General features: G+C 33.2%; 2 protein-coding genes across 4 annotated transcripts in view; one reads left to right on the top strand and one right to left on the bottom strand.

Moving 5' to 3' along the window:
• Positions 1-23,166, bottom strand: part of LOC149793201 (uncharacterized) — a 28,409-nt gene extending 5,243 nt beyond the window's left edge. The window contains exons 1-10 of one of the 3 annotated variants that reach the window (XM_089967150.1): positions 22,908-23,166; positions 19,844-20,110; positions 14,111-14,193; positions 12,639-12,944; positions 9,511-9,644; positions 7,705-7,831; positions 4,761-4,880; positions 4,222-4,260; positions 1,745-1,771; positions 1,157-1,264 (exon numbers count right to left, since the gene is read on the bottom strand). In XM_089967150.1, the coding sequence (XP_089823276.1) occupies positions 1,157-1,264; positions 1,745-1,771; positions 4,222-4,260; positions 4,761-4,880; positions 7,705-7,831; positions 9,511-9,644; positions 12,639-12,944; positions 14,111-14,183 (934 nt within the window). In that variant the 5' untranslated portion in view covers positions 14,184-14,193; positions 19,844-20,110; positions 22,908-23,166. Of the gene's footprint in view, positions 1-1,156; positions 1,265-1,744; positions 1,772-4,221; positions 4,261-4,760; positions 4,881-7,704; positions 7,832-9,510; positions 9,645-12,638; positions 12,945-14,110; positions 14,194-15,343; positions 15,391-19,843; positions 20,111-22,907 lie in introns of all 3 variants that reach the window. The other 2 variants (XM_089967151.1, XM_089967149.1) reach the window with 2 other exon arrangements.
• LOC149793196 (uncharacterized) overlaps positions 1-23,434 on the top strand; it is a 495,646-nt gene that overhangs the window by 130,920 nt on the left and 341,292 nt on the right. The window lies entirely within an intron of this gene.

Raw genomic sequence — 23,434 nt, 5'->3', positions numbered from 1 at the left:
TCTCAGCTACACTCGTAGGAATTGTACATATCTGTATTATCTGATTTAATCATCCTCGTAAGATGATGTCCTTACGAGAAGTGTTCCCATTTTTTAGAGCTTAGATGTTTTATCTTACTGTGGTCTAAATCATGTCCACCAGACTGACGGCAAGGTCCTCTTCGGCTTATCCAATTAAGGATGTAACCGGCTGATCTGTTTTGTTAAGTCCCTTTTACAATTGATCTTTCGGCTGATATTTTCTCATTATCATTAGAGAGGATATCCATATCAGCACTCGTCGTTAGAGGAATACCTTCAACCATGTAATCGTCATCTTTACGCTTCTATGTGGTATTGAACCGTCTCTTTTATACTTTCTTCAGCTTCTGCAGAGAACTATTTCATGTAGTGCAGCTTATCACTTCCTTTCCTGTTTTTCACTTCGATATCCTCGAAATTGCACTCCTGGGTAATTTTGAGCTTGCCTCTAGTGGGCGTTTCTTAATAATTTCATATTGTAAAATATAATCGAAATGGATTCCTCTTTACATGCTCTTATATAGTCATTTATTGTATGACTGTGTTGAAAGAAGTTATGGTCCGTTCGTCATACTGTGGAGTATACTGAACTATTTATCGAGTGTAAAGATGAAGTATTACCTGACTTTGCTTTCTTTCTAGTTTGGCATTGCTGAAACATTGTCTTCTATTCTCGTCCAATATGACCCATCCTTCTTTGAGGGCAATTTTGTCTTCCAGCAGATTGTGATCGTGGTCACATCAATATTCCTCTTGACTTGCACATCATCCAGGGAGTTTATCCACATTCCGTTCATGAATATATTGTCTGTCTAGCTGTCTGCCTAGCCATATAGAGACTTCAAAACAATAGCGTATACATATATATTGCATAGCGATGTTATGACAGGGTTATATAAACGTGCACAAAGGTCTATGGATGTCATTTTCTTATTCAAGGGAAAATTTGCAAAAGATGGAGAAATGGATTTAGATGGGTAGTTGGATACAAAAACATGAAACACGTACACGTGCAAATATTATAACATACAAATAAGGTATCTATAATATTGTACGTGTAGCGGATACCTGACAACGTCTGAAGTAATATGTAATTCACAATACAGAAAGACAAAATCTGTAAGAAAACCTATACCTGTGTTTTGTACAAGTTTTTCGTCAATTCTATCCATCTCATCACCCTGCGAAAATTCATTTTCATTTAAGTATCTTAAAATTCTCTCAGTTTTGCAGGGGTTCCATCCTGTAAAACAATAAGAATTAAACGAATTGGTTTTATGAAATATCAGATATGTTGTTTATATGTAAATATATCTTGTTCTTTCCTTTGGAAAAAAAAAACGTAGTTTGTGTACAAATGTTGTTTCTCTCAAGATTACTCTAAATGCATTTACACATTGAGCATAAGTATCGAAATAGAAGAATCGATATCAAACTGATGGGTTGGTCTCGTTGAGAGCGTCTTGGTTCTAAACATTTGCATCTAGCTCTAGGTGGCTGCTATACACGAAACATGATTTCCATTTCAAACCACCGTTCTGCTGTTGTATTTAATGAATCTGATACTGATTTAATAAATACACATACTAGCATATTTTTGTTATCTCTAATATGCTTGAAAGACATTACAAAATTAGGGATTTGGCGAGATGGGCTAAACATTTTACATAATTATGATTAATTTCAGTTATACAATAGCAAATGTATGACTATACAGACTTACCTGTAGTTTGATTCCTATTCTGTACGGCTGTATTAAAGAAAACCAAATGATTACTTTTCATATCATTCATCCAGTTTTACATATATTCTTTTATCATGCACGTATGGTTGTAATACTCATTCTCAACAAAAACGATGTGGCAGCAAGTCTGTTGATTGTTAGTTACAGAAGAACACATCAAGCCTTTCAGTGACATTAGCTGTCTAGCTGTCACCTACCCCGGGCTTCCTTTAACCCTCCTTATATACAAGACCATGCTACCTGAACCAAGGAAGGTCATAGGCTACCCCTTTATGATTGGGAGAGGGAATAGATAAATGGAGGTGAATTCCGTTAATGAGCTGGATATAAAAATTGTGATTATGTATTGGACATAATTTAATCCAGCAGATTATCTAATAGAACGTTGTACGGTGTGCAAATCAAACACCTCCAAATGCCCCATGGTAGTGTAAATATGCTTGATTCGTATTTTTTCACATTAAGTGAAAACGCTTAAGTGTAAAAGTATCTTAACAAGTATATATAACTATAGGATAATATTAAAATACATAAAAGCCCATTTGATTACTTATCTGTATTTGATCATCTTTATACCGTCTCATTTATTGTATTTTAAGTTTCGTAACGAATATTTCAACTAAATATTACGATTATACGTAGCAATTGTAATACATGGATCGTTGTGTATTGAAGAGTAGACTGAATTGCTCTTTTTCAATAAGATACTTCGTTTGATGAAGCAAATCCTTGTTTAATTTTCCAACTGAAGATTCAGAAAAGAAAAATAGAATAAAGTGTATTTTGTCACGAAAACATCCTTAAGCTATGTATATTGTAGCAGAATACTCGGTTCATACAATTCTTTGTAAAATGCAAGTGATTAGTGAGCAGAGTTGAATAGGCGCATGATATATAGTACTCCAATCAGAAATGCATATATATATATATATATATATATATATATATATATATATATATATATATATATATTCTCAAACTCTCCGATTTGACACAATTATGTATCAGTTCGAGCGAAAACCAACAAGACCAGATGGATCCGTTTTTATTCAGATTCGATTAGTATCAGAGATGCTTGACTAAGAGCAATGTAAAATATATATGCTGCATACATATCTTCAAAATACCCCATTCAGGTGTTAAAGGGAAACTAACATATATAATGCGTGAACTGTAATCAAACATACTACACATAATGCACACAGCCTCAAAATAAGATGTGCTGTCCCGAACAATTGCTTGCTATATCCGGAAGATTACATGTGAAGTACTTAAGTTCTGCATTCGATGTACACCGAAGCGTATCGATGTGTGCAACATTTACATATAGCTGTAACAAAGACAAAACCAAGGAGATTACATTGAAACTCATATATGTATGATATTAGTTTGAGTAGCAATCCTTGCCATATTCTGATCATAAGTACAACTTCCTCAATTGAAAAAAGCTGAAACAATAGCATTGTCAGAACACTTTAATCAATATTTATAATCTTAATCATAGTGGTAAAGATGGTATGAACCCATAAGCGACAAATAATTAAAGTTTCCTATAAAAAAAAACAATCTAGTCGAATCATATATCACTACTAATTCATATGCCAGCATATTGTCCAAAACCAGACAAACATATTGCTGACATAAGGTTTTAAAGCTTGCTTTTGATCAGAAAAGATCCCAAACGTAGTCTCAAGAAACCAAAGTATCAGATACACAGATGTTTTATAAGTGCTATTCCATATAAAGCTGTCCGTTACGGATCACTGTCATCTCACCTCTGTCTGCGTAGGTTCGAGTTTCGGATTCGGTTAATGTGGGTATGTGAGATAGCTTGCCAGCAGCTTTCTCTAGGGTCTGTGGTTCTTTTCGCGAATTTCGCTGGTTCTTCCTCCACCATTAATACTGGCGGTCATTTATAGCCTATCGTGTGCTGAAAAATTGCGTTAAAACCTACAACAACAACAACAGCCATATAAAGCGCGCTTAATAAAACTTATCCAACGTATTGATAACGAAGACTGTCCTGCATGCACTGAGTTGTATTAATCGGATTAGGCTCTGTTGTGATGACATTATCTAATGATACCATCTTATTAGTATAAATAATATTTCTGGTAGCGACACCGCCTAATATATTACAGACATAAACAATTCCTTGATATATTTATCATCAAAATCTCACAACACAGTGATCCATAGTATAGTACGTGCAATAAATTTATGACATAAGCCTATTTGCGAAGAAATAACCTTGTCGAGTTTGATTCAGATTCATAAGACAAGCAATACAGCCTGCACAACGGTAACTAAAAATAGTTTAAGGACAAAGTCTAAAGCCTAAAGGATTGAGGATAGATCAAGTTGCTCAACGGACCTTCGATCAGGTGAATGCAACGATATTCAGTGGAAATATACATTATTTAAAGAAAGAGAAATGACACAATTGGAAACATTACCTGACAAATTTGCCGTATTTGCATTCTTCTTCAGCATGTCTGTATATGTAAAAAAAATATAATTGCTTACTGTTCTGAAAGTGATTAAATTATACATGTTATTTCATTTACTAATAATGTTAATAAAATGCTCATAAAAATGTTCTTGTCTTAGTAATACTAGTTACAGGAGATCATCACAAGACTTATTGACATTCACTTTTCGATGGCTTTAACAACTCAAATGATGTCCATTCTCCAAATAAAATAAAAGTAATCAATAAGGCAAATGCCATGTATTAATTCATACAAGATTTTAATGCGAATACTTTGTGTATTTCTTTCCGGAGACAATATCATGCCTTAAAAGTCATTGACCAAAAATATAATTTTTTTGTTGATATCCACCTACACAAATGTCTACGTATCCACGATCATATAAACATTTGTTTTTATACGTATCCAATAACGAAATACATTTATTTTGGGTTAAAGTTACAATGTCATGAAAGTATGATGTTTCCATATTAAAATAAATCTATGAAAGAAATAAAACGTACGCTTTAGGCGCTTGTATATGACGATAATCACCAATATATAGCTGCCGTCATATAATATGGTGATCACCAAGGTAGCGATCGTCACTCCTGATATCTCAGATAATTTTGATTGTACGTTATCTGCAATAAAATATTGACACATATACAGTTATATGCATATATATTTGAATGTGTGCGCGCACGTGTGTGCATAGCTTCGAAGTGTTATAAATTGATACAGTTACGGAAAAATAGGTTATTATGAACTTCATTGTTAGGAATGTCCATCATAGCGATATAAAACATCAAGCAAATCAATGTGATGCATCATGTAAGAGTTTCGAAAACTTCTGGTTACAACTTGCGAATTATATTGTCGCATATTTGACATTTTTGTAACATAATTTCCCCGCCTTTATAAAAATCGACTAACTCAAAATCTTTTTTCAAGAATGCTTCGGATAATGTCTACTCATTTAAAATTACACATTCTGCACATCATAACAACCGTCATTAAACCAAAACGGTTAAAACGGAATATCACATTATATATATTATATTATATATATATATATATATATATATATATATATATATATATATATATATATATATATATATATATATATATATGATAGGAGATTTGTCTGTCAGAAATTAATTCCATCGTACTAATAGTCGATTTAATAAGGTAATATGTCGTTTTAAATGCACCCAGTGGCTCTTAAATGAACTTAATTTACTTTATATTATTTATTTCAGAGACTTCGGTCTATGAAATATAGGTGAAAAGAACATGTCTCCTTTTGTTGTTATATGTTTCGTTTAATTTCGTAAAGATGAAATTACGTATGAATTATGTATGCGAAACTATGCGATTCGGTTATGACCAGACGTCAACATGTTTAACGAGACTAAAATTGCACAATTCTCTAATAATATGAATGGTAACAGGTGTATATCAGATGTCAATGTGATGCACAAATTATTTTCTAATATATTAGCTATGAGCTATATGTAAAAAATAAATACTTGTCTCATCCCATCAGGGAAGTTGTTTTCACTGTAATCATCTGATATTGGCAAATGACAAGAGATATTTTTTTGAGTAATATAGACGTAGCATTTTTAATTTAACGTAAATGTTTCAATATATATATATATATATATATATATATATATATATATATATATATATATATATATATATATATATATATATATATATATATATATATTATCATTTGTTTCATATCACAATCACAATGATCGTAAAAGTATATTTACAGAGTTTACCATATGTTACCTGTAGAGGTAAAGAGCTGAGTCAGTCAGATGTCATTTTGATGGTCAACACGAGGTGCTCTCGCTCATATTCTTGTTCGTTCATGAACTTGATAAAGCAACATACTGGACTAATCATATGCCATATATTTCCTAACAAGCATGTGTAATGTTGTTCAATGTCCAGTTTAGTAACGTAAGCATGTTGCAAAAATGTGAAGAGTATGATCGGATATACAGCTTTAGTTTGTAATAAGAAATAATTGATAAAATAGTCGTTGCATACATGCACGATCCACTTGGATGTCATGCCAAATATTATTCACGTCCTCAAAAGATGTAAATGGCGTTATGGTTGCAAAGGTAGAATCCCTTAGCTCAGAACAACGAGACATTTTTTATTCTTCTCTACCAACATCAAAGCTTCATCATCATATCATAATGGACCGCATCCCATTTGAAAGGTTTGATGTCATCCACTCATCCTCATGATATATTTTAAATTAGTATTGCCTTCCCCGAAATCAGTGCTGATGGAGTTAGCATCACAAGGTGGAGTAATATTAACTATGAAAATCTGACCACGGTAACCCCGCCTCCGTTCGAAATATTGGACACAGGATCCTAAAACATATTTCATCCAATATGTTTCCTTTTGGAAGATCATGCAAAATATGAATACCCTTTCTATGTAGATAGAGCTCAAACTAAACAGATAACATTGTGATGAACGGACTTCCCTAAACCAATGGACTGATGTAAAAACGCATGGGATGACTTATCTAATGTTTGCAATCTCTCTGCTAAAGAGTGAATCCAATACACAAAGAAAGCCAGTGAGTTAAACGCGTCAAAATGTGGACACATCGCCATCTTTTCCACCAAAATTTGCTAAATGATATGTAAGGTAGTTGGCATCTTCTCACAGTTACTTCGTACGTCTTTATTTGTTCCTGCTTGAAAACGATACATGCACCTTTTCTTAAAGGAGGTTGCTAACTAGTTTTAATTCTCCATGACTTTGCCGATTTATTATAACAATCAATATCTAATTGACGAATTAAATTGAACTGGTTAAATATCTACTGTAACTGAACTCCTTTTGATTGAAAATTGCCAAATTGGTACGAATTTAAAACATGATTCGAGATTGTTCTGTGTCAAAGTATGCTGAAATAAATAATGACGTCTTTGTATAAGAAACCATTAAATGTGCCTTTATTTATTGGACCACCGGTAGAACTATATACATGTGGTACATCTACAACTATGTATAATAAAACATGATTGTAACAGAACAGGGGCATGCTTGTCTACTGAACAGCAAGAAAAGGTACTAAAACAAAACAGTATAAGAACAACTCCTTACGGAAATGGTTGGATAAGTTGCTTTAAGTAACTTAGCAGACATTTCTTGAAAACTGTGCTGTATCCACTACGCATTAATAAGTCTAGTGTGCGTATCTTAAAGAAAAGCAATAAATGGCCACAACAAGAGAGGACAACGTGCACATATCCATCCTGAATATCCATTTGATATCCTAGATTAGTTAAGTGAGTTAGAGGTTGCTTAAATCAGTTCATTTTCAACAAAAGATCTAGTTATAAGGAGAACATCATAAGTGATAACGGAGATGTCAACGGTAATAACACGTGCAGGAGAACGAGACAGATTCCTTACTCTCATGCATGAAAACTGTACAGTAGTCAGATAACCTTGATTTCTTCGCACATCTCAATGCAGGACCATCGATACAGGCATAGACTATACCCACCTCCTGTCCGGGTTGTAACTTTATCTCGTTGTGCTGCAAAGAACAAATAACTCTTTCTAGGTTTCGTTCATCTCTCTTATATTTGCATTAGTAAAATTTTGGAAATGTTAACTGGGCATGATCCATAAATAACTGTAGAAACTATTTTAAATTTGCCTGCGTATTTAATTTGTAATTATATATATATATATATATATATATATATATATATATATATATATATATATATATATATATACCAAAGGACGAATGTATATGAAAAATCAACTAAGATACGCTGTTAGATGATAATCACATTTTCTAAACTATTCACGAGATAAAATATAGATGTTGTGTCCATTTATCAAGAACTCGATAATAGCATTTTCTTGTTGACCATCCGTCCAAAGCACATTTCATCCCACTCCTAAATGTACCTCTTTATTTTCTGAATGACACGCAATTCAGTTTATGCAAAAGAAACCACTTGGCCGGCCAGTGCTTTCATGAGTACGTTAAAAGTTTGATTAATATGGTATTGAAGACAAGCACAACTGTTCTGAATGAAATGCCATTTGTTAAGTAACTCAGCGTCAGTCAGCAATTGCTAGGTAAAATGCATTACATTGTGTATGTTTCACAACGTTCCGATTCCGAATTTAGATTATGTTCGTTATATAAGCATCGATTACACCTACATAACTACCCATTACCGTTATATTTCTTCACACGCATAAAATACACTAGAACGAAGATCTAAATGGAGCAGGATAAAATTATACGCCCAAGGAGTGTGGATCTGTGACAAAACATAAGCTGAAGATACTAGTGAAAACTATTATCATATAAATAAATATGATGTTGAAACTGAATATCACTTGCCAGCGTTAGCTGATATGACATACCTTGAAGTTTTAGATCGAATATGTACACTAAAATGAGTTTTCAATTGCTAAGGATAAAACAAAAAAGGAGACAAACTCCGTGCCCGTCGCAAGACAGGCTCATGCACTGTGATGATTATTAATTATATCGAGTATATAAACAGTATGGATTATTATTAATACCTTTAATGGACTGCCATCTAAATATTTCTTTCGACGATGTCTTTACTCCTGTGTAGATCGACCTTGTTCATTCGTGTTATGGTATATGATACTTTCATAAAACGTATGTTGTATGGCTAATTTTATATTTAGTTTTTCAAAATAAGTTACACTTTACATATATCTTAGCAGATTTTTTCCACACAGACATATATGTCACATATGCGCTTATAAAAAGACACATTTCGCACATCAACGAAATCTTGAGTAAACCAAAACGACCAAAATTATATATATATATATATATATATATATATATATATATATATATATATATATATATATAGTTACGTGTTTAGGCTCTTACAGAAAATAAAAATAAAAAAGTGAAGACTACAAGCTTTGTAATATTTAACAAATAATTTATTTCCCTCGATAAACAAAGTAAAAATGAGAAAAATAACTTACGGTTTTCAAATCAAACCAAAAGTAATCCAATAATTAAAAAAATAAGTCATGTTATTAAAAAGTTATAAATGAAACTGATTTCGAATGCCGATGAAATCAAATATAGAAGGCGATGACGTCAGTTGTAACCTGTGAAGTGCTTCATTGTTATATATATATGTGTGTGTGTGTGTGTGTGTGTGTGTGTGTGTGTGCGATTCGTAGGATAGTTGTACTTACTGCGACCGATATACCAGGATGTTCCAGAAAGTACGCATTCGCTGCTGGTTTGCCACAACTGTCGGGTTCAAGATAGGTTGTCAAAGTGTCAACCCCACGTATTATCTTTGGTTTGCAATGTGTCTCCGGTTCAACTATTACAAATAATATATAATGGAATCAGTAACCTTACTTATATCACAATCCTTAATCCATTTCTTACCATCATAATTCCAGTCGACATTCTGGAATCGTTCTCAGAATCCGTTACAATAAGAAATATATTATCTACTTAATAGTAGTGTGATATATTTCTTATCCACAATAACCAATCACAATCTTTATCACGGATGATCTTGTCTTAGAAGATTTTGTTGTAGATATTTAATAAAATTAATAGTGGAATAACGAGAATGAAGAACATAAATTGTATGAATAACTGCATTTTTCTTTTAATTTGAAAGTACTTGACTGCGACCTCACCTCTTTAACATACTAAAGTGAGAAGATTATAACTTGAATGTATGTGTGCGGTTATCGGGATGAACCAGGCTCAAGGTGTCCTAGTCTCTGAGCTTGCTGCGTTTTATGTTTGAATCATTCAGTAATACACATATGCTCGAGAAAAACATTATTTAATTCCACTATTACAGGTTAATAATTTTTAACTCATAATGAAACAATCATTTGCAAAGCATTACGGCAATCTCTTCGACTATATTTGAAGTATGGTATATCCATTATCATAATACAGTCTAAAGGTTGATGTGTATGTTTCTAATTAATTAAATCAAACACTCAACCACGTACACTAACATGTAAATTTAGTACATAAGACGTATCTTTACCTATAAGCAGGAACACTATTAGTGTCTCAAAGATAATCATACAGATATCGGGCTTTTAATAATGTTTGGGCGCGACCCGAGGGTCATGTATGATAGCAGCATGACTATAATATGTAATATATTTAATTTAAATAAAACATATGAACCAAATCTGATAAATTTTGCTTCACCACCATCAAGCTGTACTCAATTTTGAACACCATAAATTTAGTTTAAAAAACTGTGTCAAACAAACAAAACCACACAATATGCATTATGTAGTATCTAACCAACTTCAGTACATTCATCGCAACATCAAAGTAAAAATACCCACATCAGTAATGATCATACTTAGATAAGATACCTTTGATACAAGGTACACCACTTGTCCGGACAAGTTTGTTAACGGGATACAAATATTTAGAGATAAAGAAATCATGTATAAACATTTTTGATAGATAAATAAAGGATATCAGATTTAAAAATAAAAGTTGATAAATATTGGAAGAGATACGATTTAAGAAGACAGCAATAACTTAATGAACATATCACAGTTGAGTGTGGTAGTATATCATTGTCACAAACTGACTGAAAATAAATATTTTTTTTTTATATTTATGCATTAAATGAGTTTAGAGTCTTAGTATAACATAGACCTGGAAATATGTTACCTGAAGTCGACTGTGCTGAAAGGCACTATCAGACGTTCACTGTATTACACAAATTCATGCAAGCAATATAATAGTGGTGTAATAGTTCTCACCCGGCGAGTAGCTCGTGCACTTCACGATACCTGCAATTGGTCTTTATAAAGCAACCATATGCAATGTAAAAATGTGGCAGTCACACCTACGATTACTATGGACAGGAGGTAAAACCATTGAGATTTAGCGCGGCAAAGATTCTAGTATTAAAATTATTTTTTTTATTTACTTTTTTTTTAATAATATCGGGGAATGGGTTACAACTGGGAATTGTATTACTGGGAAGTAACGTTTTTCTTTTCTTTCGTTTTGTTTATATATAATAATAGTAGTGATTTTGGATTGCATTGTATTCATTAGAACTCTTTCTAGTAGATTGTTTTTCACTACTTACCTGTTTATTATTCTAAACCGTTGTTTATGACCTACAGAGTAGTATGTTTATTAAATATATTGTTTATATTTCATATTCAATTATGCAACACGAGTACGTTGAATATGCTATGCGTTTATGCTATGTACATGAACAGGTCAGCTGAAACGTAAATATTTCATATATATATATATATATATATATATATATATATATATATATATATATATATATATATATATATATATATATATAATCATAACAAAGAGCATACATTAAACAATGTGTTAGAAATTGTTGCGTAAACTTTATTCTTATCAAAGTCAAATATCCTTTCCAGTTGTAATATCTTTGTGATGAGTCTTGATGAAGTTCGTTTCACAATCATGTTCTTTATAACTGCGTAGCATCTATTTTATGAGAATGTATGTAGCCACATGAAATGCGTGGAAACGAATATCAGTCAACACAGAGATCACTTGTTCACGAATACCTGATTTTATTTGGCCACATGGTAATTGATACCTTTCTTGAATGATTAAAATGTTATGACCCTTTTCTGTTTACGATTAAAAGTTAATACAAAAACATTATTCAAACTTTTTTTTATATAGTATTTTGCACCTTTATAAAGGAATTAAACAAATGTAATAACTCGACTGGTTAAGCACTGCAATGAAATGTCTCGAAACTATACAAAACATTTAGTCTTTACGGAATGTAAGCAATTCACCAAGAGAGAATAAATAAAACTACTACAAATAGTCACCCATCAGCGGTATAAATTATGTTAAAACTGCCATTGTTGCCATTACCAAGTAGATATAACATTTACAAGTATGAACTCGTACGTATTTTCATACAAGAATTTTTTCGAATTAACTTCTGCATACCTAATATAGAAGTGTCTTTTTGATTTGATTTGTGTATCGTAAAAATATGAAGCGCTGACACAGGTGCATAACAAATGTTATGGTTTTATTCATGCATGACTTATAATATTCAATAATTAACGGTTTAGATATGTTGTAGGTGACTATATATATATATATATATATACACGCACATACACACAACGTACATGCCAAATGTAGCTCAATATATGCCCTAGCCAGCCTTAAGCCAATAATTAGCCCTAATTAATCCTTTCTGCAAGAAAAACATCTTTCACGCACACATACGCACAAAAAACAGGTTGCTAAAGGTTAACCATCTTAAACTCCCAAACTATGAACATATACTTACCCCAAACTGCTAGTTTTACATTCTCTTTCCATGTAGAGTTTCCTGTCTTGCTTATAATTGTATAGTCTGCTTCGTCGGAATCTTGAAGTTCGAGTATAAAAATGTTTCGAGTTTTATCAAAATATAATTTTTCACTGTATCCGTTGGCAAACGTTTCAGTTACAACAGAATTCTGTATAGACCATATGACCATGGGTCTATTCTTCCTGTAGAGTGACAAGGTTGTGTTGTCATTATCGACTGCAATGTTTTGAAAAAGTTGGATAGAATCCCCACGACAACCAGATCTTGCAATATTTGCTGTCCCTAAAATTAAACAGTATGTACATTATTTTGTAAAATCATAACTAAAACTACCAAGAAATACTGTCACTGCAAATGTTAATACTACTACTACTACTGCTAATAATAATAATAATAATAATAATAATAATAATAATAATGATGATAATAATAATGATAATAATAATATTAATAACAATAATCATAATAATAACCATAATAATAATCATATAATAATGATAATAATAATAATAATAATATCAGTAAAAATAATGAAAAAATATAATCGTCGTGGTTGACTTGAACAGGGACTCATTCGCATTTCTGATTGTAAACAATATTTCTTACACTATTATCAAAGCCGTACACACATTATCAGTAATTACTTTGATTGCTTGCGATGGTCAAATAATAGTTAACTACTAACTGTATCAACTTGCAGCATTCAATTGTTCCCTCCCCCTTCCACTCTCTCTCTCTCCCCGTATTTAACTTTCTCTGACATATAGAATTATTTTGAATCTGTCTTAAAAATAAGAAATTTAGATTCTGGCTAATACTGTTTAAAGGACAAAACATTAGTGTCATATATTGTCAACGACGTTCATATCTAACAGGGTTGATTACACGTAATTAATTAAAACTTCTGAAATGTTTCATGAAGTGTTTTAAATGATACTCTCCCGTGCACTATCTTTCCTCTGACTCCGATACTAGGATCTGTATTATCTTCCTTATATCTTACATCCTCTCTACTATGTTGCTCTTTGTTTATGTGTATGTCATTGTTTTTCGCGTGTGTGTGTGTTTGTGTGTGTGTGTGTGCTTATCAAACAAAAAGAATGTTTCGCACAATATATGTGTGTTGTTTCCTTTGCTCTCGTCGTGGTATTTTTACCTTTCTTTGTTAGAAAAAATAGATAAAATAAAAACAATAATAATAGCCCCCAACATATCACGACTGGTTTAACAAAATAGTCATCTTGACTCAGACAATCATGGTTGTGCTGTGAACGTACGCTTTACCTCGTGATATATTGTAGGAGAGAAATAAATATGCCGGTCTGGACCCTATGCATGAAATAAATAGAACGTGCTCTTGAACCCAATCTATCTGCTAATTTATATAACAGAATATATGCAAGAAAGAATACTATAATTATTTTTATATATGTAATTACATAGCATACCCAAAGACAACAACATCGTTGAAACTAGCAGCAGCAACCACAATAATGAAGTAGGGTATTGATCTGCTGTCATCTCAGTTTATCTGTCGAAGATAAGGGTATGAATATACATCAATAAATCTGTAACTGAATGTAATAACTGAACAAAAAGATGATTACCTCATGTATTGATTGTACAATATGCTTTCATGATATTTGAACAGAGTATATTACCCAAAACGTATCTTCAAATTTTTGCAACTAGAGTCAGTACATAAATATAATCATCAACCCCTTTACTCATGCGCGTATTTTTAGAAGTAAGTGGATTTAGAATGTGAGCAGAGGCGATGTGGTTTTGCCTCTCTAAATTAGCCCTGCGTAATGATAATGCTATGCCGCCCGCGATGCATATCGCGGTCAAAGAGGGCGAGCGCCAAGACCTCGCCATCCTGACTGAGGGAACACTCAACACCATTGTATCAAACTTTACCATAAGATCGGTGCCGTGCCGCTTCTTTATTAAATACATTCTTGAGGCATTCATCCAGGACATGTAGGATCCTCCTTCGACATGAGACCCACATTGAGTGAGACTGCATCGGCTGTGACTTGCAATACATCTTACACAAGGCCCGTGGCCCCTACCTGAAAAGTCCGATGGACATACCGCGCTGTTTTTTTCCAGGCCAAGACCAATCGAGTTCACAAACATAAACTAGATTCAAGTATTTATATTTAGGAGCCCAACAATTTATGTTTCTTTATTAGTAAAATACAAATTAATCATAGGTTAAATAAGGGAGAAAAAAAGAGACAATTTATTTATCCAATCCATTCATGAGTACACGTATCTAGAGGAAATCATCGTTTAATCATTGTTAGAAAGTGTTAGAGAATGGCATATATATATATATATATATATATATATATATATATATATATATATATATATATATATATATATATATATATATGATAATTTAAATCCACATAAGTATCACTAATGTCTGCTGATATACGAACGCCTGGTCATCCACCATTAAAATCTGAAGGTAATTTAAGTAAAAGTGGGATGGACTAATGGGTGTTTACTTCAATCAAATATTGCAAGTAATAATATACTCGATTTTTGTAGAAGTTATTTGTTTGGATATTTAAGACAACCCAACTGAGTGGTTTTTATTTCTTCTATCAATGCAAGTAATTGCATGGTTTATTAGTTTGTTCCTGTGTCAATCCTTAAGTACCTACCGTGCGTAAGTGCTTCACATTCATTGCAAACGCTGTAACTTTCTAAACTTAAAAGATACATCAGTGAAACATGGAAAGTGACTTTTGTTTGGGGTACAGATTTAAAGTAACGTTTCCATCGTTTTATGCCACCTTTCAGAGGAGCTTTGTGGCAAGGTTAGAAAAAGATACAAAGCAAACGAGAAGACTAAAAGAACAAGACAAACCCACATATAGGATGTCCTTTTCTCCTTTGAGAAAAAATTAAATATGAAATTTGAGATTTTAGGCTCTCAGGAAAATCCAGTCCTATCGTACAAAATATATCCTTCGTTGTTCAACCTCGGTACCTGTAATGTACCAAATACGCGTGCACCGTAGGACAACATCAACTGATTTTGTCATCGATTCATATAAAATACCCCGGATTGTATTCGAAATTGAATGATTTCAAACCCTTATTTAATTCTGGATACATATAGCTGGGATACAAAAGCTACGATTCTGCTAAATCTTGTTACAATGATCAGATGATTATTCAGCATAAAGACTGGTAGATACATGCACACATAAGCACGGTTCTTGATTGGCTGTTAAACGCAGTAAGTGACCTTCCCTTGTGGTATATATTTATATAAGGTTTGATGGATTTCAGTGCAACCTACCTCTCCACAAGGAACGATTAGAATAACGAAAATAAAACGAAATGTCAATTTTCTCTGCTGATTAATATTTAGCTTCTGATCTTAAAATATTTCTTAATAACACAAAACATATATTGCATGCTCAATGTTATAAACAAATGACATCGGGACAGGAGGTGGTATTGGGGTGGTTGAAAGTAATGCCACATAAAAAAGTTTGGTGACCAGATTTGCCGAGTGTACTAAAGCGCTCACCATTAAGAATCAATGCATCTCACCTCTGTCTACGTGAATACTTGTCTTGGGTTCGGCCTCTGTGGGTATGTGAGAAAGTCACCCACCATTTATACTGGCCTCCGTGTATAGCCTATCTTGTGCTGAAAATGGCGTTAGGCCCTACATCGACAACAACAACATAATGACCTTTAATTTTCTGAATGCCCATTCCAACCTTCAACGGTAGTCCATTAGCGCGGACAGAAAAAAGACAAATTTAAAAACAGAAAATACGATGCGAGGAAACTGTCATCAAGGGTATCAAATTGACAGTATTTCAAATTCATTCACCACTGAATACAAATGTGTCCATTGTTTCACTAACCTTTGCACAACAGAAAGTAAGAGCAGCAGTTTACTTTGTGTGTGTGTGTGTGTGTGTGTGATTTTGGATCTTTAACGTAGCTTTAACAATTTCTCAGTCATGTCGCTACGATGTCTGCAGTGTTCCAGTTTATTTTGATGTCTAGCACTGGGGCTTCATGCCGCAGACATATAGCATGATGTCCCACCCAGTCACATTATCCTGACACAAGGCTAACCAGTCCTAACATTGACCTCTTAATGCTGAGCGCCTAGCGAGGAAGCTGTTAGAACCATTTTTAAGTCTTTGTTATGACTCGGCCGGGGCTCAAACCCGCGACCTCCTGCATCTGAGGAGGACACTCAAACCACTAGGCCACCGGAGCGATCAGTTTACTTTGTTAATCACTATATCGTGTGTATCACTGCATCATGTGTATCTTTACACCTTGTGTATCACTGTATGGATGTATGTATACATACATACATATATATATATATGTATATAAGTGTGTGTGTGTGTGTGTGTGTGTGTGTGTGTAGAGTTAATTTTATTATTATTAGTCATTATTGTAATGTCAAATAATCAGCATCGCTAAGTCAGACATTATTTATATATTTCTCAACTGAATCCCCCATTGCGTGCCTACATAGGCATTACATTCATATATTATCTTAACCACACAGGGTACAATGTTCATAATGCTTACGAAACCCGTATTCCCGGACAGGTAAAACAAGACCTTTTAACATATCTGTCTGGTAACAAACATGTGCATTCGCTTTTGTAATGTAATACAAGGTTTACGTCACGCGTACTTGGATTTAGGTCACTAACATCGAAATAACCGTGCATATCTTTATGTGTGTACATATGTGTAAGGGTGAGGGTTAGCTCGAATTTACACAAATGTGGCGTCTTTCTCATTCTCCAGTAACATAAATGAAACATTTAAATTGAAAGATTTAGTAAAACATTACCTTTTTGATAATTTTATTAGATTACCTTTACATCATTTTATGACTGATGTAAGCTTTTAGAATCAGAATTGTTTCATACCATGCGAGCAAAACCAATAGCAAGCAAATATACCTGCATTATATAAAGTTTAAGATATAGCTCAGATGAAGATGAATGTAAATATGTGTTCGTTATGCTGGTAGGTCTTGATGGGACATTACAAAAGCCTTACAATTGTCCGTTTGACTAAGACCTTCCAAGAAGATTTGACACACACAATAAAACGTGGATTGTATAAACATACTCTGAACCAGTGTAATTTACATAATACTATATTTTTTATGGGTTTGGTCCATTCATATCAACTCCCGTAAGCCCCTTGAGCTTATTGTGCGGTGAACCCCTAGGATTCAAGAGGGGGTGGTGTTTGCTTACTTTACTTAATGCTTTTTAAACTTGGCTTTCAATTAAAAACGAATTACAGTTTCAGTAGTTACTTATTTTGGGAACACATACTGTGTGGTTTTGGATTTACACCATAGATTTACCAGTTTTAATCATATCGTTACAAAATAGGCAGTGTTGCAGTTTACAGTGATGTCTAGCGCTGGAGCATCACACCGCAGACATCTAATATCATGTCCCACCCAGTCACATTATCCTGACATTAGGCCGAAGAGTCCTGACACTAACCTCTTAATGCTTAATGCCAAGCATTGTTAATTTTTAAAAGTCTTTTGTATTACTCGGCCGGGGATCGAACCCACGGCCTCTCACATTCGTACCGTTGCTCTAACTACTTAGGCCATCTGAGCGGTAATATTGTCATCGATATACCTATCCATGTTCGATCACTTCACTGAACACGTTCCTTATAACAATCCCTTCATTTTCCTATTTTGCTATATTGTGTATATCTTGGTATGAAAATTAATCCTTTCCCTAAATTATTGGACTGTTTCGAGAAGACATAAGGATTTTGTTCGCAATCTAACGTGCTTGCTACATTTGAAACTTGAATGCTTATATTCATGATTACCTCCCACCCTTGTAATGAAGATGTGTTATTAGTCCACTTTGGTCAGTTTTGGGTAGATCGGAGATGCGTATAAGAAAATTAATAGGTGCATCTAGGTGTTGTAACTTGCGGACCTGGTTTAAAATGTAAGCAGATAAACTGTAATTCTTTTCTGTATAATGATAACCTTGATACATGTAATTTCATATAATTTTGTAACGCATAATCCTATAGGATTCAGAGAGGGCACCTTCGGCTCTGATTTGTGGATGGATTCGATTGACAAAGTTCGGTACTATAGGCCTTGGCTTCTGTTTGCGAGGAATACGGTGGGACATTATATAGAATTATGGCGTGTCATGCAGATGTGTCTGATTAGTATAATTGCATCGCAACGATGTATTAATTCAGTTTAGATGTGCTCGTACGACAGATGGTATTGGAATTATACATGCAACCAATTCGTGCTGTAACATACAAATATGGGTTCCAATCTCAGAAGATACCGACTATACAAATGTATCTATCTGTATGACCATAATCTTTCTCAGTGTAATTTAACATCATATTATCAAACATTCCCATATAGGGTCCGGCGATATCATTTTAAAGACATTCCATATGTTAGAGAAATCCGAAGTCAGTGATGATGCCAGTTAAAGTCAGGTTCGACAAGCGTGCTTCACTGCTACCCACAATTGACGATATGCGCCTAGTTAACAGGGTACGAGGATTTGTTGGATTGTGCATGCAGGCGCGGCAGCAGCTTCCATAACCTTTACATATGGGGTTCGAATCTCATTTGGGACGGAGTCTTATTTTCTAAAATGTATTGTAACAATTTGAGCTCTTAAACATTAAGCAACTTAGTTCTTTAATTATCTATCTATCTATCTATCTATCTATCTAAGTAACTAACCAAAGGGTTCTTTCGGATTAAAGGAGATGTCCGGAAGTTTTGTGATAAGAACCCGTTTAACATTGGTACTTTCCAACAAAACCAAAATAAAAATAAAATAATGATTACATTTTTCATAATTAATGGTCTAATGGGTATCCTAGTCGCCCGTATGACGCGGATTGGTCTACAAGTCTGATAATTTTAAGCATAAATTATATTCATAGTCAGGGAAAGTTAAGCAAATCGGCTATACCACCACAATTCGTATCTGATAAGAAATATAACCTATACCTGATCAAATACCTGTCAAAAGTAATTTTCTACGTGTCAATGAAACACATCAGTATGATCAAGCTGTATCTTTGTTTTAAAACGCACAGAGTAGTACGAAAAAGGAAATGTATTTTGTTGTACGTACCACAAGCAGGCACCGCTCTAATTTCAAAGGCAAACTTGCTGAGAGAGACGATGGTGTTGGACGAAAGTTTCTCTTATTGCACATTTACACAACATAGATAACCATCCGAATACGTTTACACGATATTTTGGCAACTTGTCAAAATCTTACAATCTTATCCATTAAAATCAGCAACACAATAATGCACTGCAAGCCAATTACGTCACTGAATAAAATATGCCTAGGCCTCTTCAGTTGTCGTATGAATGACCTGGCAGTTATCCGAACCTGGAATTAATAGCATTGCAATGAACATGTTGTAATAGGTTAGAGAAAGCATATCCATATATGTATTCTATTTGCACACATGTAGTTGTCATCACCATTTGTACAGCATTTTGTTCTTTCTTTCAGTGACTCAGTCGATGACCACTTCATTAACGTGCGGGTCAGTCTAACAAGGCACTTGATATGTATCATTACGTGTGTGGATGTGTACAACCGTGCATATCATTTGCCAGTATCATATAACAACCATCTGTATCTAGAGTTTCAGTAAAATATTATCACTTTTGATTAATATCAGCTTTCAGAATCAGAATGGGATATTCATAGCATGTGAGGAAACTAAAGAGTGAGTGAACATGGTTGCAAAATAATAGACTTAAGGAGATAGCTTCGATTAAAATGCCTGCAAATAATTGTTCATTTTGCTGGCAGGTATTAATGAAATTTTATCAAAGCCTTATAATAATTTATTTCTGCATGCAATTGACTCTCGCGCCCACCGAAACTCATCCGTGCAACGCAATAGTTTCTGATATCATTTAAACACAAAATCAGTACAACGGTGACTTTTAAACATAAAATATACCAATAATATTTAGTTAATTAAATATGTATTTAATAAAATGGCTTAAGCATGTCAACATTATTAAAGCACCTTGCGGCTACGTGCCTAATGTTAGGATTTGTGCACATATATCATGATCGTTCCGTGTACTGCAATGATTAGGAACACCATGTCTATTGAACAGCTGCGAGATGTATGGAGGTTGTACTTTACTTGAGCAATATTAATTCCGAATATGTTGAAATCATTACTGCACTAAACATTTTCTTTATACAAGTACTTCATTTACTACTGTTTTCTTTCATTGTTTCTTTTTATGAAATCCGGTGCTGTATTTATTAGCTAGAGTACAGTAAGTTCATCTTACATATTAAGACATTGTGTCCATCAACTGAAAAAAGTCTGCATAGGCTATGTCGGATTTTCATGAAATACAAACATTTTAATGAAATAATTGGAACTGTAGCACAATCTAGATTTCTGAAACATGAACAGTGACACGTATTTGACGTCGTCCTGTGCACACGACAAGCCATTTAATTGAATGCTTTTTGTAATGTTATTGATTCTTTTATTATTTTATAGAATTTTGATTTTGTTTAGCTTCAACTTTAATACCGATTTATTTTTACTCTAATTAGGATACACCAGTGGTGAGCAAATAACCAGACTCCATAATTGTATATACAATTATTACCGATTTAATTGGAACTATCAAAGAATGAAATCGCAGTTGATAGGCTCATTTTGTGTGTTGTAATCTTTACTTGAAATAAAAGAAATCAAATATGCATTTCATTTATTCAATTTACAGCCCAGGTTTGAGAAAGATAGTATCTGATTTAAATACCTTAAGACAGATAATACTATCAGACAACGATATAAAGTGTCTGCTTTATTTTTGTTTTATAAAAAACATTTAAAATATAATATTGCATTACGTTGGACAGATTTTGATAATTGGTATACATTCAGTATTATTCTTGCCCATAGCAAAAAGTGCAAACAGAAAAACTGTTTTCAACATAAAACATAATGATAAGCAGCCTTTTTGTTTCAATTCTAATTTGAACCTTTGTGGTGTTTCATTTTTTGCGAACGAGAAACTTTATTAAGGCAGAAAAAAAAAAGAAAGAAAAAAAAAAGCGGAAGAACGTTGTAGTAGATGTGTACATATCAAGTTTACAATTTTAATGCAGCAATTATACAAAGTGCCTTAGACGATAAAGGTTTAAGCGTTAAGAATTTGAAACTGTAACAAGTTGGTCTTGCCATAAAATCATGATTTCAAAGACATACATAAATCTAAAGAAACATTAACAAATCAACTTAGGAATAAATATTATGTGATTGATTATATATCGAAATTCGGACATGAAATATATTCATGTCAAGCAAAGTATCATTCATATTAAAATTCAGAATGTTTTTTATTATCCATGTTGTAGTGATGGCAAATATAATCAAATAAAGAAAAGATAGATACATACATAAGTAGATGTATATATATATATATATATATATATATATATATATATATATATATATATATATATATATATAGACATGTGTTCGAATCTCCGTAGAGTTAGAATACAAATTTATCTAACCTTCATATTACTATTATCTGTCATAAACCTTAATTTTGCCGTATATTATCAATCATTTTCCTGTAGAATCCGAAGATGCATCTTTTCTCTTTATGAGAGTATACTTGTATTTTATTATCGTGGATTACAATACACTTTACAGTTCTGAAACCTGCTTTTATGGGAATGTTTACAGTAGAGATAATTACTGGGTCGTGAAGGAAAGTTTCCTCTGCGTTAGAATGCAAATCTATCCAATCCGCTTAGTATAATCTGTTTCATTCTTTTGGGTGGGTGATGATGCGTTTTCGAAAATGGAGCACAGAGATTGAAATGTAATTTTCTGCTGCATAATTCCTTCGGCATGCATTTTCACCAAAAAGTATCATCCTGTAGGATTTAGAAAGTGCACTTCCGGTTGTGATTGTTGGGTAGTTTTTGTTTTCAATTATCAGTACTATATCTGTTACGCACCACCCTCCAAATATGATACAAAATATACAACCTTTAAAACGAGAACAGTCCCTGCCAGATAAATGCAGTTTTTTAGATACCAATGAAACATTACATTATGGTATACATGTATTATGTTTAGAAAACGCTTTGTGCATTACCCAACGCAATCTAGTTTTGTTGTACATACCAGCTGAAGTTACCACTCTAAGCTCGCTGAGATAGACGAAGGCGCAGGAAGAATGATTCACTGTTTGCACCTGAACACACCACAAGTAAATGTCCCAAAAGGTTACATACTACTGTGAAAATTATCCAAGATCTAAACAAGTTACCGAAGTATTATTGAACCGCTTTACTGTTAAGTCAACCCTTTCGTAAGTAAGGTCAACAATTCAAGTATTCAATGAACGCCAGTCATGTCAATACAGAAATATACCTATGCTTCTTCAACTGTTGTATACATGACTTGGCAACTGTCCAAGCACACGAAACCATTAGCATTACAAAGACTACTGTATAACAGGTCAGAGATAATACGGGTATATATATATATATATATATATATATATATAGATATATAGAAAAACTGATCGATAGAAAAAGATAGATAGATAAATAGACAGACCTACATATTCTGTATGTTATTGCCTGTAAGATCAGTCCAACTGCCAACTGCATACTGCATCATTAAATCTTGGTCTTTACAGTTTTAGA

The sequence above is a fragment of the Sinohyriopsis cumingii genome, chromosome 8 (genome assembly GCF_028554795.1).
Source record: "Sinohyriopsis cumingii isolate HCF-2022 chromosome 8, ASM2855479v2, whole genome shotgun sequence".
Lineage (NCBI taxonomy): Eukaryota > Metazoa > Mollusca > Bivalvia > Unionida > Unionidae > Sinohyriopsis > Sinohyriopsis cumingii.
The sequence above is the reverse complement of the archived record's forward strand: the minus strand, read 5'-3'. Positions and strand labels throughout refer to the sequence as shown.